Raw genomic sequence first — 19,627 nt, forward strand, 5'->3', positions numbered from 1 at the left:
TATTAAATACTTGGGAGTCTACCTGGCAAGGCAGACTCAGAAACTTTTTGAAAACAGTTACAAAACACTGCTCACACAAATAAAATCAGATTTAAATAACTGGGCAAATATCAATGGCTCATGGATAGGCTGAGCTAATATAATAAAAAGGACAATTCTACCTAAATTAAACTACTTATTTAGTGCCCTACCAAACAAAATTACAAAAAACTACTTTAATGAGTTAGGAAAAATTTTAAGTAAATTCATATGGTCGAGAAGTTCCAGGGATTTAATGGAAAAAAAAGTTCAAAAGAAGGTAGCTTAGCCCCACCAGATCTAAAATTATATTATAAAGCATCAGTCATCAATACTGTCTGGTATTGACTAAGAAATAGAGTGGTGGATCAGTGGAAAAGACTAGGTGCAATAGCAGGAAATGATTATAGTAATCTACTGTTTGATAAACCCAAAGAGTTCAGTTATTGGGATAAAAACTCTTCAATAAAAACTGTTGGGAAAATTAGAAGTTAGTATGGAAGAAACTTGGATTAGACCAACACCTCACACCCTCTACCAAAATAAGACCAAAATGGATATAGGATTTAGACATAAAAACATTATAATCAAACTAGGAGATCAAAGAATAGTTTACCCATCAAATCTATGCAAAGGGAAGCAGTTTATGACCAAGGAAGATTTGGAGAACATCAATAAAAACAAACTAGATAATTCTGATCACATTAAATTAAAAAGCTTTTGCACAGACAAAACCACTGTTACCAAAGAAATGTAGTAAATTGGGAAACAATTTTACAACTAGTATTTCTGACAAAGGACTCATTTCTAAAATATACAGAGAACTAAGTCAAATTTTTTAAAAAACAAGTTATTCCCCAATTGACAAATGGTCAAAGGATATGCAAAGGCAATTTCCAGATGAGGAAATCAAAGTGATCCAGAGTCATATGAAAAACTGTTCTAAATCACTACTTATTAGAGAAATGCAAATTAAAGAAAGCATCTCTGAGGCACCACCTCACACCTCTCAGACTGGCCAATATAACCAGAAAGGACAATAACCAATGTTGGAAGAAATGTGGGAAATCTGGGAAACTAATGCATTGTTGGTGGAGCCGTGAACTCATCCAACCTTTCTGGAGAGCAATTTGGAATGATACCCAAAGGGCAATAAAAATAAAACTACTGGGTCTATACCTTGAAGAGATTATGAAAAGGGGTTAAAAACATCACTTGTACAAAAATATTCATAGCAGCCCTCTTTGTGGTGGCAAAGAAATGGAAAATGAGTGAATGTCCATCAACTGGGGAATGGCTTAATAAACTGTGGTATATGCATGTGATGTAAAACTATTGTTCTATTAGAAAGGGATGGGAGGGATGGGAATTCAGGGAAGCCTGGAAGGATCTGCATTAACTGATGCTGAGTGAGATGAGCAGAACGAGAAGAACATTGTATACCATAACAGCAACATGGGGTAGATGATCACTCTTAATGGACTTGCTCTTTCCATCAGTGCAACAATCAGGCACAATTTTGGGGTATCTGTGATGGTGAATACCATCTGTATTCTCCAGAGAAAGAATTGTGGAATTTGAGCAAAGACTATTACCTTTAATTTTAAAAAAATGTTATCTTATTATGTAATTTTACTATCTCTTATACTTTATTTTTCTTCCTTAAGTATATGATTTCTCTCTCATCACATTCAACTTAGATCAATGTATATCATGGAAACAATGTAAAGATTAACAGACTGCCTTCTGTGGAGGGTGGGGAAGTGAGATTGGGGGAAATTATAAAATTCTAAATAAATAAATTTAAGAGTTACAAAAATCTTACTCATCCTTTAAGTACATGAGTACTACTTCTGACACTACTTTCATCTTTTGAATTCCTACTGTATTTATAATACTTTTTAAAATCACTAAATGATATACTATTATTTTAAAAGTTTAAAAATACAACTCAGGTTTCCTGAAATAACACATAAGCCACTCCAGGGGGAAGATTGTATCACACGTTAACCAATAGCATTTAGTATAGTAATATTGTCACATAAATACTTATTTAATAAAGATTTTCCCTCACCTCATCTGCCAGATGATCTACTTCTTTTTTAAAAGGATCTAGTGATGGCGCTAAAAGTACACAATTGTCTCTCTTCTTCTGAGCTGACAAAGACTGAGATGTATCTGTTTTGATTTGTTTTTTGTTTTTAGAAACTGATTGTTCTTTATCTTTCAGAGTCTTGGTCTTCACATCCTAAAGGAGACAAAAATATTACATTAAGTTTTACTCATTTTCCTCCCACTCCTTAATTGTACTGACAAAATAGCTTAGCACTCATTCTATTAGAGATGTATCATTAACACAGTCATATCAATAAATATTTAACAAAGATTTTTCTTCACCTCATCTGCCAAATAACTCTTTTTGAAAGAATCTAGTGCTGTTGCTGAAAGTATACAGTTCCCTCTATTCTTCTGAGCTGATGATAAAGATTGAGATATATCCATTTTGATTTTATTTTTATTTTTAGAAACTGATTGCTCTTTATCTTTGAGATTCTTGGTCTTCACATCCTAAGAAAGATAAAAACATTTTGTTTAAAGTTTTACTCATTTTCCTTTCACCTCTTAAATGTACTGTCAAACAGATTAGTACTCATTTCATTAGAGATATATCATTAACAAAGTCATGTCAATTTAAGCGTAAAATTAACTGATAAAGCAATTCTATGTATTTTCAATTGGAGGAAAAATGAGAAATATATTTGCCACAAATTTTTTTATGTGGCTATTTGGTTATTTTAGTTTTTATTTTTGAAATAAATCAGATGACATTATTTCCTTAAATGTATTTCCTTCATTTTGAAGAAGACTACAAACATCAAGTAGACGTTGCCATGACAAGCACATACTGGATTTGAGTGAGGGGGTGCTGTCCTAAGTCACTAGCCTCACTTTCTCCTCCAGAGTCATCTGGGTCCAGTAGTTGGATGACTGGAGATGGCCCTGGCAATAAGGGTTAAGGTCACACAACAAGTAAGAGTCAAGTGTTAAAAGCCAAATTCAAACTCCTGTCCTCCTGATTCCAAAGTCAGTGTTCTATCCATTGCACCATCTAGCTAACCCTATTTTCCTAAAACACAAACATTATGGATATGATGGAGAGCCACCCGAGTTTTGTTAACTAGCAACATATCTGTGAAAAAAATGCTAGTATCAAGAGGATCCCAGAGAAACTCTTATGCTAAGATAAGAATTCTTAACCAGATAAGGGATATATAAAATCAGAAAAAAAAAAAAAAAAAAAGATCATTTTACCTAAAAATGCAATGCATTTTGAAAAAGAAAACTGACAAATAGCAAAAATAACTGCATCAAATCTTTTTGATAAAAATTAAGATGCAGAGAAATATAAGTTATTGTAAAAGCAATAGTGATTTCTCAATAGATGATCATAGGATATGACAAGAATTACAAATGATGAATAGTCTTATTAAAGACTGATCCAAATCATTAATAATAAGAGAAATATATTAGCTCTGATGTTTCATCTTACATAACCAGCAAATTAGCAATGACTAAAAAGGTGGAAACAGTAAAATGTTGGGGTGCTTCTAGATTCTAGATTGGCAGAGTCGTGAATTGTTACCACTACACTGAAAAATGTGGAATTAAGTCACCATATTGTTCATTCTATGTCCCTGAGATTCTAATAATAGGTAGGAAGTTAAATATAGAAACTGAGTCTACATATATGTCACAATATTCCACAGCAGCACCTTTTGTCATAATAAAAAAACTGAAGCCAAAGTAGGGGTCTTAAAACACACCACCTTCCATTCCTAGAACTGATGGGAGCTAATTGCTAAAAAAATGTTGACTATATTGTCACTGTACTTGACACTTTTTCCGGTCTAAAAAGAAAAGGCTCACTGAATTGAAGAGGTCAAGGGAGGAGGAAGAGGGACAAGATGAGTTGAGTACATTTGGAATGGTTATTTAAAAAGACATTAACAAAGCAGGAAAAAATTACTGTCATGCCTTTTTGGTAGGTTTACTAAACACAACACAGATTTCAGTTTAGAGTTTAACAAGACATATTTTGTAAAAGTCACTCCTAATATCCTTGTAAACAATATGGAGATATAAGTTGGATGGCAGCATCACTAGATGGGTTCAGAACCATAAATGATGGATACAAAGAGTTTTAATCAGTGAAAAGTATCTAAAGGAATCAGAACTTTGTTCAAAGATCAGTTCCATACTTTTATCAATGACTTGGATGAAAGTATAGATGGCAAACTGATCAAATAAGAAGATATAAAGACTGAAATGTAGGATGACAGAATGCACCCCAAAAAAAAAAAAATCCAGGATGGGAGAGGCAAATGTAGAAAACAGTCAAGCTTGGTAAATTCTATATATAGTAAAAAATTCAGTAATATAATGTTCTAGACAAAAGTTAATGTACAGAATGGCACTTAATAAATGATTAATCTGCATGATACAGGTTTAATGTTCACAGTAAAGGAATACAGTGCACCAGCACTCAGCAGAGTGTCTACCTAATAGACACTTAATAAATGTTACTGATGAACTAGCCACTGACAAGTGTAATACAATGCGTCCAGTTTGGGGCACTATATTTTAAAAGGAGCACTGATAAATCATGCCTAGGAGGATAACCAGGATGTGTCATACACAGACCAGTTGAAGGGAACTGACAATGTTTAGAGAAAAAAAGTGCATTGGTGAAATATGATAGTTTTTAAAACAACTGAAGAATTAGATTTGTTTTCAGGACAACATAATGAAATGTTTCCTTTCAGAGAAGCCTGGAAGGATTTGCCTGAACTGACGCTGAGCAAGATGAGCAGAACCAGAAAAACACTGGGCATGGCGGTGATGATCAACTTTTAATGGACTTGCTCATTCCTTCAGTGCAACAACCAGGGACAATTTTCACCTATCTGCAATGGAGAATGCCATCTGTATCCAGAGAAAGAATTGTGGAGTTTGAGCAAAGACCAAAAGCTATTACCTTCAATTTAGAAAAAAAAACATTATTTTATTATATAATTTTGCTATCTCTTATATTTTTTCTTCCTTAAGGATAGGATTACACTCATCACATTCAACTGAAATCAATGTATACTGTGAAAACAATGTAAAGACTAACAGAATGGCTTCTGTGGGGAGTGGGGGAGGGAAGCAGGAATGGGGGAAAAATTGTAAAATTCAAAATAAAATCTTTCTAAAAAAAAAAAAAGGAATTATTTCCTAGCAATAGGATGTGGTCATAAAATTAAATGGTTTGCTTTGTGAAATAATGTTAGTGCTTTATTACCAAAAGTAAAGGCTGGATAATCAACTTGACAGGGATAGTATAAAGGGAATTCATATTTGGGTAGGGGATTGGCCTAGATAACCACTGCAGTCCCATGTAAAACTGAAGATTTTATGAAAATATTGTGTTTAAATAATAATTGTTTTAAAATGTACCTTTTCAAGTAATATTACATTGCTATTATCAGATGTTTTATCTGACTGCACTGGAAGAACAGCAGCCCTAAAAGAGGAAAAAATATCAAAAGTCCATTAAAAAGTAAAAAAGTTCTTACACTTTATTCAGCTGTATATTACAAATGCTATATCTGCCCCGTATCTGTCCGTTACGATTTCACTCAATTCGTCCCGGTCATCAAAAGGCATTTTTATATTGGGAGAGCTTGTGACAATTAGAGCAATAATTCTGCTCTACCTGTGTATCAGCCTCCCAAAGTGAAATTTTGTTTACTGTTTAATGTTTAGGTTTTTTCATTTGGAACAAAGATTAACACAAAAATACTTACTTGTCTACCACAAAGCTCCTTTACTTTCTCAGGTAGTCCCTTATCTTCCCCAGAAGTTTAAAAAACATGGATACTCTCCAATATTCTAGCCTTGGACCTTTTCCTACCTTGACAGTGATATCTGGCCACCCTCCTGACCTCAGTTTTCTTAAGCAGATGACCTCTAAAATGATTTATCACAAATCTCTCTCTAAAATATTAGTCTTATAAATGCCTAACAGATTTTCAATCTGGATAATCCATTAGTACCTCAAACTCATTATGTCCAAAACTGAACTCTCCCATCACCACTATTTTCATTTCATCCTTCTCTAACTTATCTTCTATTGTGGTCCTACAGATAATTCAGATTTACAACTGAAGAAAAGGTTCTACAAAGCCATTTGTAGTAGAGCTTAGTGCTCTACTATATCAATGACCTATCAAAATGATCTTTTATGCTCTAATCTTTTCTTTGACTCTTCCCTCATCCTCAACCATCACATTCAATCAGTTGTAAATTCCTAATTATACTATCTTCACAAACTCTCCCATGTATTATGGAAAAGGAACACTACACTTCTACTCCCACAAAAAACTATGCATTTCAGCCCTCAGCAATTCCTAGCTATTTAAAACAGTCCAATTCCCTGCTTCCAGTCTCTTCATTCTCTAATTCATCCTTCAAACTGCTGCATACAAAATCTTACTAATATAACATACTGTATTCATGACGGTACTTTGCTATGTAAAAACCTTCAGTGGTCAGCCACAATTCATCAAATACAGTTCAAATAGCTTTATCCTAGCATTCAGTCAGCCATAATTTGGTCCTCACTTTCTGGCAAACTGGACTACTCACTATCATCTGTTCTCATCCTGCTCTCCTCTATCTCTACCTATTCATTTATTCGTGCTTTTGTATTCCTGTAAACTACCTGGAATATTCAGGTTCCTTTGGCCCTAAATTCCTAGTTAAAAAGACCTATCTTCTTTAAAGCCCAACTCATTATCAGCTTTCTATGAAGCATCAAGAGTTTCCTAATTCCAAGTTATTTCTTCCTCCTCAAATTCTTCATGCTCAGATGACCATCTTCTACACTTAGCATATTCTGCATATAGCATGGTTCTTTGTATATTAGAGTATAAATTTCTAAAACAGTTGTTCTATTTCAACTATGTATCCCAATAAATTTTCATTTACTTCACTAGTCTGAGTTCAAAGTATGTACTACCTCTGATGGTAAAGATTACAACCCACCTATATTCTTATCTTGTACAATTCCTGTTCATAGGGGTATGCTCAATTATGGTGATTATTCTAGATTTCTTGATAATGCCTAAATACCAATAAAGTCCAATGGGTTGTTCTTAATTCTTGCTACATGATTGACCCCCCCTTTTCTGTTATTCAATTGCTCTGTTGAAATCCTGTATAACTTTTCATTTGTAATTAATTGTAATATACTCCTGTCTATTGTGACCCTCTGCATTGTCCTTTGGGTCACCTCCAACTTTAAATGGTCTGAGAATGAGCTATGCCATGACTCAGTCATATAATATCAATGGAAGAATACTAACTAAAAAATACACAGGCCTTGCTCTTGGTCTTAGCATGAGATTGTCAAATTCCACTTTACCATGAGAGTAAGATAAAGAAACAAAGAAAAGTAAAGGTGAAAAGCACAAGAAAAAGATGACACAAAAGTAAACACCTCATTTGAACCTTACTAGGCAGTTACTACTATTATCCAAATTTATAATGAGAAAACTATGGCTAAAGAGAGCTAAATTTCAATTAAGGTCTTTCTATCTAGTATTCTAACCTCTACAACAACTATGTGGTGCCAACCAGAGGCTCCAGGTGCAGAGATGTAGAATGCTAGACCTCTGGTCACATATGGTTGAAAGCTTCCAATTTCTTATTATCCAAGTTTGGACCATTTTTCTCCCAGTTCTCTCACTTGATCCAGAAGACTTATCTCTATCATCTGATGTAGGACTCTACTATCTGAAACCTTAACATATTGCACCTTTTTTAATGATACATCTAACCCAACAAATATCAATTCACTTAGTTATGCCCCAAGAACATTCTTGACATGCCAAATTTGATTTGGTGTAGTTGAGTACAGTACTTGTAAAATCCTCTAATTTTTCTTTAAGGGGGAAAAAAGGTGGGCTTTTGATTTAAGAAGTTTAAGACTGCTTAAAGTAATGTGCTATTTCCACAAAGGCAATCCAATTTGCTATCGTAATCCTGTATCAATATGAGTTTACTTAAATCAACAAAGAACAAAGAACTGACAAACTAGCCCCCACTGAGCTAACCATAAAACTGACAGGTGCTTTTCATCCACACCTTGTGAAGGTTTCAAATTTTTGGCTGCTTATAGATAGATCTCACTGAAGAGTCTGTTGCAATCAGAACAATGATAATACACATTTGAATTGTGATTAGGATTAATCTCCATGACAATGGCAAACAGGTCAAACTATTTGTCTTTTTTTTTTTTTTAGGTTTTTGCAAGGCAACCGGGGTTAAGTGGCTTGCCCAAGGCCACACAGCTAGGTAATTATTAAGTGTCTGAGACCTCAAGCTATTTGTCTTAAAACATCTTCCTAAAAAAAAAAAATCTTCCTGTATTTCAAGGAAACTTCTATAGTGCCAGTAAATGCACAAATATCTAACTGGAGGAAAACTTGTGAAGTTATATTGTGTTAATTATTTAACCAAATGTTTTTAATATAATTGAGAATAATTCAAAGTATCTGAAAAGGGTGGATTCTAAATGCTTTCAAAAAATCATGGACCTCCAAAGGATATGAAAAGGCAATACTCAGATGAAGAAATTAAACTCTCTATAGTCAGATGAAAAAATGCTCCAAATCATTATTAGAGAAATGCAAATTAAAATAACTCTGAGGTACTGCCTCACAACCTTTCAGATTGGCCAATATAACTGAAAAGGAAATGATCATTGTTATAAGGGATGTGAGAACACTTACACACCAGCGCATTGATAGTGGAGTTTTGAACTGATCCAACTTTTTTGGAGAGCAATTTGGTATTGTGCCCAAAGGGCAATAAAACTGTGCATAATCTTTGATCCAGAAATACCACTATTAGGGTTTGTATCCCAAAGAGATCACGAAAAAGGGTAAAAATCCTACATGTACAAAAATATTTAGAACTCTTTTTCACAGTGGCAAAGAATTGGAAATTGAGGACAGCCCATCAATTGGGGAATGGTTGAACAAACTGTGCTATATGTATGTGATTGAATACTATTGTTCTATAAGAAATCATGAGAGACAGGACTTCAGGATGACCTGGAAAGATCTGCATGAACTGATGCTGAGTAAAATGAGCAGAACCAGAAGAACATTGCACATACCAACAGCAACAATGGGTGACGATCAACTATGAAGGACATTTTTATTTCAGCAGCACAATAATCAAAGATAATTCTAAAAGACTTGTAATGGAACAAACCATCCATATTCAGAGAAGGAACTATGGAGTTTTTTTAAAGTTGTGTTATATAACATGTTTTTTCATCTTCTCTAATTTAATTCTTTCACAACATCATTAACATGAATCTATATTTAGTCTGGTTACACATGTATAGCTTATATTAGATTGTTTTCTGTCAAGGGGAGGGAAGAAGGAAGGGAAGGAGAGAATGTGAAACTCAAAACCTAGCAAAAAAGTGAAAACCACCATTGCATGTAGTTGAAAAAAATAAAAAAATGTTTTAAAATCATGTCATACTAGCCAATATGACCAGAAGATAATGATCACTGTTGGAAGGGTTGTGGGAAATCTGGGACACTATTACACTGTTGATGAAGCTGTGAACTCATTCAACCTTTCTGGAGAGAAATTTGGAACTATGCCCAAAGGGCAACAAAAATGAGAATACCCTTTGATCCAGCAATACCACTACTGGGTCTATACCCTGAAGAGATGATGAAAAAGGGTAAAAACATCACTTGTACAAAAATATTCATAGCAGCCCCGTTTGTAATGGCAAAGAATTGGAAATCAAGTAAATATCCTTCAATTGGGGAATGGCTTAGCAAACTGTGGTATATGTATGTCATGGAACACTATTGTTCTATTAGAAACCAGGAGGGATGGGAATTCGGGGAAGCCTGGCGGGATTTGCATGAACTGATGCTGAGTGATATGAGCAGAACCAGAAAAACTATACACCCTAACAGCATCATGGGGGTCATGATCAACCTTGATGGACTTGCTCGTTCCATCAGTGCAACAATCAGGGACAATTTTGGGCTGTCTACAATGGAGAATACATCTGTATCCAGATAAAGAGCCGTGGAGTTTGAACAAAGTTCAAGGACTATTTCCTTTAATTTAGAAAAAAAACAGATTATCTTATTGGATCTTATTATCTCTTATACTTTTTGTTTCTTCCTTAAGGATATGATTTCTCTCTCATCACACTCAATTTGGATCAAGGTAAACATGTAAAGACTGAAAGACTGCTTTCCATAGGGGCAGAGTAAGATTGGGGGAAAAATTATAAAACTCAAATAAAATCTTTAATAAAATCATATCATAACTTAGGCTTTATAAAAATATTGTAAAGGAAATATTTATTCATATGTATTCCATCTCTACAAAATTTTTACAAGCATAAGTGCTATACACACCATACATACATAGACACACAAATACACACTCTCCCCCCTTCTCTCTCTCTCTTCAGGATCCTTAAAGATATGAAAAGGGAACAGACTTTCACTATACTGTATTTTTATAATAGGCAACATCTTTGTAGTCAACAAATGAATGAAAGACATATAGAACAGAAGATTCCATTATATTGGTTATATTACATAAAATTCTGCCACAAAAAAAAAGTCTGAGATCTCCTAGAGTTCATGCCTTAAATTTAATGGGCACATAAAAAACTTGTCAAATCAACATAAAATTTTGTCTCAGACAGACCCATTGGATTTATATTTGAAAACTGGTTGATAGGCAAGGACTGCACTCTAAGCTGAGAGGGGAACTCAATTCATTTTCACTAAAAATGTATTAAGTACCTGCTGTGTAAGAGACATTCAGCTGGTTGTGGCTGCAATAGCACTCCATAGTGTTTCTATTTTGCCATGAAGAACCAATAATCCTTCAACTCCTATCAAGGACCCAAACCTCTAAAAAAAACAAACACTTTTTCAAACTACTCACAACATAGAAAGAGATCTATTAGTTTGATGTAGAAAAAGTAGAGGTAATCTGAAAATGTGAAAAATATCGGTTCTAATTTCCTCCCTCCATTATAATATGTCATCTGAAACTACTAGTTCAATGGATAGACCTCTGGTCATGGTGTCAGGAAAACTGGAGTTCATATTTAATCTGAACACTTACTACCTGTGTAACCCTGGGGAAGTCCCTCAACCTCTCCAATTGCAAAATGGGGATTAATAGTACCTACTTTTCAACCCTGAAGCACTACATAAATGCTAACTATATTTTATTAGTATACCAATATCAGCTGTTTCATTTCCAACTCCTCAAAATAGGAAAAAGATCGCCAGCAATTAGTCAAAGAAAAATCTAACAATGTAGAATAGTGAGGATCCAAGAGCGTTCATTATAATGGAGAAACTTCTATCTGGTTTACCATCCCCATGAAGCATTCATACCAACATAAGACCTTTTAAAACAAATTATTTTCTTCAAAAATACAAGAAGTTTGGGCAGGTGCTAACTATTCTTATTGTTAAATAAAGAAACGAGAATTTGTAAAAGTTATATTAGATCTTTTTTTTAGGTTTTTTGCAAGGCAAATGGGGTTAAGTGGCTTGCCCAAGGCCACACAGGTAATTATTAAGTGTCTGAGACTGGATTTGAACCCAGGTACTCCTGACTCCAGGGCTGGTGCTTTATCCACTGCTCCACCTAGCCACCCCAGTTATATTAGATCTTGATAGAAATCTTCATTACCTTGTTTTAAGTTATTATTAGATCAGACTTCTAAACAAATTATGTCGCATCCTCATCTATGGCTGATCTCTTCTCACTTATGAAACCGAAAGCAGACTGTCAATAACCTACTTGCATATATAATCAAAATTCAACTAATTAAGCTTTTCCTATTCCAAAAAGAACTTCTAATCAGAACCATTAGGAAATTATGTACACTAATCACAGATATACTAGCATTACTAATTCATAAATTTCTGAAAGTTAACAAGATACAGAGTAATTTAAAAAACAAATATAACCAAACTACCAATTAGAATTTATATTCAACACTTCAAAAAGCAAAATTATATCCTTCATTATAAATAGCCCAATTCTATGTTAAGGTAAGAATATGAAAAAATTTCTCCTTATTATGTGAGAGACATCAAATCTCTGTTTTCCCAATGTGTGATGACACTAAGAAAAACTATTTAATTGATTCAAAAGATGACACTTTCATTAAAAAAGATGCTTTAAAAAAATGTCCTGAAAACAGGAATAAAATTAAAAGGTAAATTGGCTCTACCTATTTACTAACTCATCTGTGGTTCTTCTTACTGCATCATCATCCTTCCAGTGGGAGTTTTCTTGAGGATGCTTCTTAGATGCATCTAAAAGAACAAGTTAATTACATTTTAGTTATTCAATAAGCCACTCTAAAATATTCAAGCATCTCTTGAACTTTCACTTAAAAAAATTAATAAAACAGGAAATAGCATTATAGATAACTTGATAAAACAGAAAGCAGAGTAACAAACTGTCTAATAAAAAAACTACTTAACAAATTATGACAGCTTATATTAGTCAAGGCTCCTTGGCTAACAGTTGATAAAATATGGGTTCAGATCCCACAACTACATTTTATTAAGCATTATTTATCTAGCATTTTAAAAAGGCAGCATGATAAGCATTGACTCTGCTGCCTCAAAGTCAGAAAGATCTTATTTTGCCTCCAAAGGATAGATTTTTAATAGATATAAAAATATTAAAATATCTATTCATTCTACTAGGTTATTCACCCTAAGGTAAATAGGGAGGAGCAAAAGGAAGTCTGAACAGTCTGGAAGGTTGAGCTGGTGGAAACATTCTGAGAATTAGGGGGTTGGGAGAGTGGGGCTCTGACACCTGCCTCCTTCACATACTGTTTTGTCCCAACCCTAAAATTCCAGCAGAAAGATTCCAAGTGGCCTGGCCTCAGAATCAGTGTGGAGTATAAGGCACCTTGAGATCTGGATGGGTGAATAAATAAGGATAGGGAGTATTTAAAAAAACAAACAGAAACAAATGGAAAACAATACGCTGGTTACAGGTGTTGAGGAAGAGATGGGTCTTCCCACAAAGGGAAGCTGTACTTCATCATCAGTAATACTTTCTCTTTATAAAAAAAGGGGGCCAGCTAGGTAGCTCAATGTAGATAGAGTACTGGTCCTAGAGTCAGGAAGACTTGAGTTCAAATGCAACCCCAGACACTTATTATCTAATTGTGTGACCTTGGACAAGTCACTTAACCCCACTGACTCGCAAAAAAATACAAAAGAAAACCCAAGGAAGTTGGATGACTGGGGTGGGAGGGAGAAGAAGCTCAGGTGTCCCCCACTGATCACCTTCCTGCTTTATATCATAGTAATACTCCGACATATAGCTGAAGTGACTGGATTCAAGTATTACCTCTGAGACAGAAGCTAGATGATCCTGAGCAAATCCAGTGGAGGGAATTCCCTGTACTAATGAAATCACAGATCTGATTCCCTAATGCCCTAATAACAAATCAAGCTGATAAAAAAAATTTGCTACTGAATTCTTCCGATTATAAAAGTAATATTAGTTTATATTAATATAATTAATAGCAGCAATCATGGTAACATTTATAGTATTTTAAGGTTTGCAAAACACTTTATGATTGCTGTCTCATTTATCTTCACAATTGTGAGGTAGATTCTATTCCAATTCTCATTTTGTACATGACACAACATGGACTCGAAGAGATCAGGTCATTTGTCTAGTGCCTCATAGCTAATAAGTGCCTAAAGGAAGGATTTAAATGCAAGACTTCCAGACTACCAACACCAACCATGGCATCACTTTGTTGCTTGCTGAAGTTACTTTTGAACATAATACAGCAAGGAAAGGGGGGGGGGGAATGTAGCTATCTCAGAAGGATACTTTTACACTAACTTCATATAGTGTCAACAAAAAACTGTATATGTTTCTGAAGGACAAGCCCAATTAAATGTAGAGAAAAGCTCATTACTAGAAAGCTATGTGGTAATAATTTTTGGTTACAGCAACCCATAAAGTTAAAAAAAAAGAAAGGAGAGAATGCCATCCCCTTAAACTTCTGCAATTGATAGCAATGGCAAGGAGGAAGTGCACTAAGAAATCAGTTTTAAAATCATCTATATATGTCGACTATCAGGAAAATGTAAGATCTTTTTCCAATGACATACTTCTAGAGGAATTCAATCAAGTGCTAGAACTGGGTAAAGAATGAATAATATATCTAGAAGGGCAAAAGTTTTAATTTACAGTGAATAAGCAAGCCAAGGAAAGAAGATAAGGGAGGGACTCTTTGAAAGAATGTGGATTAGAGAGACAGTGATCAGAAGTAAATTAGATATCTGAGGGGGGTTAGGGTTAAAAAAAGAGAAGAATAAAGAGTAAGGAAAATTAGGATGCAGGGAAATACACAATTAAGTAATTATAAATAAATGCAAATGGAATCAGTATAAATGGAAAAATGGATAGCAGAATGGTTCAAAAATCAGAATTCAAGAATATGATGTTTACAATAAAGACATATGAAAATAACACAGAAAGTGAAAACAAAAACATTAAAAGTAGAAATTATTACAATTCAGCTGATAAAAAACAGGGATGGCAATCATGATCTCAAAGTTAAATCTAAAACTGAATTAAGAGGTAAACAAGGAAAATATGTTAAAAGTAGTATCAAAGATAATGAAGTAATATCAATATTAAATATAGATGCAGCAAATGCTAAAGCATTTAAATTTTTAAGGAAAAGGTAAATAAATTGCAGGTGGAAATAGATAGCGAAAGTATAATAATGGGAGGTTTCAAGCTTCCCCTCTCAGCCCTAGATAAATCTAATTAAAAATAAGTCAAGGAGATTACATGGGACCTCTCCAAAAACTGACTATTAAGTCATAAGAATTTATCATTAAATGCAGAAGAAAAGTTAATATCCTTTACAGATCATAATGCAACTAAAACTAATTTAATGAAGGACCATGGAAAAGATTAAAAATTAACTGGAGACTAAATAGCACAATCTTAAAAGAATGAGAGCGTTAACAAACAAGTCAGAAATCTTATTAAATAGAATGATAATACTGAGATAACGTATCAAAATTTACAGGATGAAGCATAAGTAATCAGAAAAATGTATATTTCTAAATGCTTACATTAATAAAATTAAAGAATTAATTGTGTATGCAATTTAAAAAAACTAAAAAAAAAATCCTAATTGAGTACCAATTTGGAAATCCTAAAAATTAATAGTGAAATTAATAAAACTGAATGTAAGAAAGTCGGTGAATTAATAACTAAAATTAGGAGCTGGTTTAATTGAAGAAACTAATAAAGTACTGGTTAAATGATTTAAAAAGAGAAAAGAAAATCAATTAGGATCAAAAATGAAAAAGGGTAAATAATGAGGGTGAAAAAGTAATTGAACAGGCCATCAGGACTATTCAATTGTGTGCTAGATGTGCTAGTAATAACAATGAGAAGAAAAAGAAATTGAAGAAATCAGAATGGGCAATGAGGTAACAAAACAATCTCTTTTACAGAAAATATGAAAATATACTTGGAAAATCCTAGCAATTCAACTAAAAAACTAGGTGAAAAATAATTTTAGCAAAGTGGCAGAATATAAAATAGACCTACATAAATCATCAGCATTTCTACATTCACCAACAGCCCTGCAAGAAGAGATACTGAGAGATAAAATAACAAAATTCATTTGGAAGAACAAAAGATACAATAATATCAAAGGAATTAATAAAGAAAATGTAAAAGGAGATCTAGCAGTGCCCAAATCTTATAAGGCAATAATTGTTTAGCTAGTACTAGATAGTTTTAACTATCTAGTACTAGCTAAGAAATAGAATGGTGAATCAATGGAATAGAATAGATATGTAATATATAGTAATCGAGTTTGAATAATGTAAAGATTTAAAGTTTCAGTTTAAGAATTCACTGGTAAAAATTTCGGGGAAAACCATAAGATCAAAATGCACACATGACCCAGAAATAAAAGGAGATAATTCAAAAGAACATGGAACATATTACCTATCAGATTTAAGAATAAGAGAATTTATTGGATAAACAAGAGGTAGAGATTATCAGATTTGTAGATAGAATTTATAAGAGATAAAATATTTTGAGATGTAAAATGGATAATTATGATTACATTAAACTATAAAGATTTCGTACAAATAAAAGCACCATAGCTGAAATTAGAAAGGAGAAAATTGGGGGGGGAAATTTATAGAAGTCTCTCAAATAAAGATCTCATATCTCAAATATATAGAGAACTTCATCAAATTTATAAGAATATGAATCATTCCCCACCTGATAAAGATTATGAATAACCAACTTTTGGAAGGGTAAATGAAGCCTATCTATAGTCATATGAAAATTGCTACAGATTAAAGAAATGCAAAGTTTAGGCAACTCCAAGGTATCATATCTCATACTTAGATCTGTGGTCCTGGGCAAAGTCATTTCACCTTCATGGGTCTCATTTTCCTCATTTGTAAAATGACGTGGCTGAATTTGCTGACCCCTGAAGTACCTTCCAACTCTAAATCCATAACTGAATGAACCACTGTGTTCCCAAAAAGATAAGTCAAACCAATAAGCTTTAGATCTTGGTGAAGGAAAAATCTCAGTCTGACTTACAGAGTATACTGTCCCCTACAGATCCTTTCAGGATACTATCTTTCCTCTGGCCTGAAGCTCATCCAGCATTTCATTTTTATGCCCAATCTGCTGTCAATGCATTCTTTGAAGAATCCAAGAATCCAACTAATCAGGTTCACCTAGTTTTTCTAACTTGTATCCTAACTAATCATAAAAAAATATCCACACTATCCCCAACTCATAACTTAAATATAAGTAGCAGTTAACATGGTAGAAAAGTCAAGAAGCACTGACCCCAATCCTGGTTATTCCTTAAAACCCTGTATGAGTTACTTAACATTTACTGCATTAAGTTTCTACAACTATAAAATTAAGGGTTTCAATAGGATCATCTTCAATCCCATGGAACACTAAAACCGGATGACTCAATGCATTTGACTATCCACATTACCAAGTCCCTGCCCCAATCTGTATCCTGCCCAATTTCAACCAATGACTCCTCATCAATGTCCCAGCTAAATTTAAGACCCTGATCCAGTTTCTGATAATTCAGAAACATTACTAAGGAAAAGCATAGAGAGTTCACAATGTTTACAATAAAAATTCAAAAAGTACAAAAGCCTTGTGAGAAGTCACATGAACAACACACCTGGAAGTGATATGGGATATCGAAAGAAGATACTGCTTTCATAAACTTCTTCTGAAGCCGGATCAAATGAAAGAGGAGACATTGCAGGTAACAGATCCAGAGCCTTAAAACAAACAAGATTAGCATCTTGGAATAAATACATTTGGTTTTTGCTACTGCAATTATTTCCATTAAGTTGATGTAATTCATTATAACACCCATATTCCACAAAAAAATTTTTTAAATCAATTTTCCTTTTTATATTTAGGGTACATACAACACTAAAGAGCTATGGGACTTTTATTAGCTCCCTCTTGGTTAACTTAGAACTTAAGATTAGTCTAATGTCTTTATTAATAAAATATCTATCTCAGAATATGATTATGACACATTTATCTATTTAGAACGCATTAGTAAAATCATATCTGAAACCTGGATCTTACAAATATTGATTCGAACATGATAAATGTCTATATACACAATAATTCCAGGTAGGTAATAAAAATCAAATTCTTCCCCAAACTATACTTTAAAAACAAAAAACTGGAGAATGGAATGGCAAATGACTACAGTATCTCTTCCAAGAATACCCCAAGGACAATAAGGTCCACTGAGTCACAAATAATCAGATATTATTGAAGAATAAAAACACAGTGAAAACAACATTACTTACTGGCTTCTCATCTTTAATTAGACTAAAAGGGGCCTGATTAAGGAACTCTTCCCACTTCTTGCTCCATTCTCTCTGTTTTTCAGTATTTGACCGTTTTATAAAAACAGTCTCTTGTTTTATTTTGTTCCTATAACAAAAGTATTGTTCAAAATCATAAAAATAGAGAAGTATTCTATTGATAAGTTAAGAAAACCAAATTGTAGAAAGTAAAGCTAAGAGTAATATAAATCCAAAGTAAACAGTTTAAGTATAAGACACATATTCTTAGATGTAAAGGAATAACATATAATTGTAAATTCTAACTTCTCTTTTTGGGACAGAAAGATATTGCACTCTTACCTTCCCATCATAATTTTTTTCAAAAATATTAATTCAGAATGTACTATTCTCACTGCTTTACCATCTAAAATGGGTTCATTGGCATTCTACATCTTCCTAAGTTGAGTTTAAAGTTTCAATCATGTACCTATGGAAAATCTGACTCTTACAAACAATAATTTTTAAAAAATTATTTTCTTCTCTTTTTGGGGGGGAGAGGAGGGGAGAAGAGGAGAAGGGTGGAAAATTTAAGTAAGCCCAAAGAAGTAAAAAAGTGAATTGATTTTATAGGATACTTCAAATATTTCTTAGAGATTAGTGAGAGGACAAGAGTATGGGCTATTAAATTTATTTAACAAGGCCCGTATGTTAAACATGGGCTGTATATTTAACAAGGCTGAAAAACAATCTGTAACAACATTAAGAGCAAATATACTACTGACAAACATTACTGACAACCAGTGTTCCTCCTCAATAGCTAAATAACTAAGAAACTTTCTAAATTTCAAATAGGTTAGAGCCAGAACTGACAGTTAAATATCATGTAATCTAAGGGTTTCTAACCTTTTTTATGTCACAGATTCCTTTGACAATCTATTAATATCTATCCTCCTCCTCAGAGTAATATTTTTAAATGCATAAAATGAAATACAAGATAATACAAAGAAAACAAAGTTATTATATATTTTAAAAATAATTTCACAAACTCCACATTAGTCCAAACATATTAGAGAAAAGGAAACTGAATCCCAAAGAGGTAAAGCCATTTTGCTCAAAGTCATAGGCCAGACAAAGCCAAGAATTAAGACTTATAATCAATTTATACTCCAAAGTCTATTGCCTCCTAAGGCCAATGTTTTTTCCACTGCATACCTCATCTGCTTCAAATGCGATAAAGTGTTTTTCTGAATTCTGGCTTCTCTCTCAACATAATTAAGGTGTGTTGTAAGTCCTGTTTGGTTAGTATTACTATGTTCATCTTTCAAAATCTTCAGAGATTCATTTAATAACTGAATAACAGTTAAAAGATTCAATTTTCCAGCTTCATAAAGGTTTCCTATAAATAACTTTTAAAAAGAAAAAAAGCATTAGTAAATATAAGAGAATTTTGTGAAAAGGATGTGCTATACTTGTTTATATTTTTACCACTGAGAAAAGTCACCTGTTCTATCAAATAGCTATATGAAATGTCCCTTGAAAACAAGATGCATTCAATCCTCCAATGACCTAATACACAAGAATGAATTACATACATTTTACATTTTTAATGAAAA

The 19,627-nt window shown here is 33.3% G+C and overlaps 1 protein-coding gene and 1 non-coding gene across 3 annotated transcripts in view; both read right to left on the minus strand.

Moving 5' to 3' along the window:
* HAUS6 (HAUS augmin like complex subunit 6) overlaps positions 1 to 19,627 on the minus strand; it is a 46,840-nt gene that overhangs the window by 12,539 nt on the left and 14,674 nt on the right. Inside the window, exons 9-15 of one of the 2 annotated variants that reach the window (XM_074197570.1) lie at positions 19,227 to 19,420; positions 18,036 to 18,162; positions 17,384 to 17,486; positions 12,374 to 12,458; positions 5,515 to 5,581; positions 2,416 to 2,586; positions 2,093 to 2,266 (exon numbers count right to left, since the gene is read on the minus strand). In XM_074197570.1, the coding sequence (XP_074053671.1) occupies positions 2,093 to 2,266; positions 2,416 to 2,586; positions 5,515 to 5,581; positions 12,374 to 12,458; positions 17,384 to 17,486; positions 18,036 to 18,162; positions 19,227 to 19,420 (921 nt within the window). The remainder of the gene's footprint in view (positions 1 to 2,092; positions 2,267 to 2,415; positions 2,587 to 5,514; positions 5,582 to 12,373; positions 12,459 to 17,383; positions 17,487 to 18,035; positions 18,163 to 19,226; positions 19,421 to 19,627) is intronic. The other variant, XM_074197571.1, reaches the window with a different exon arrangement.
* LOC141496722 (small Cajal body-specific RNA 8) lies at positions 5,661 to 5,791 on the minus strand. The gene has a single exon (XR_012471124.1).

The sequence above is a fragment of the Macrotis lagotis genome, chromosome 8 (genome assembly GCF_037893015.1).
Source record: "Macrotis lagotis isolate mMagLag1 chromosome 8, bilby.v1.9.chrom.fasta, whole genome shotgun sequence".
NCBI lineage: Eukaryota > Metazoa > Chordata > Mammalia > Peramelemorphia > Peramelidae > Macrotis > Macrotis lagotis.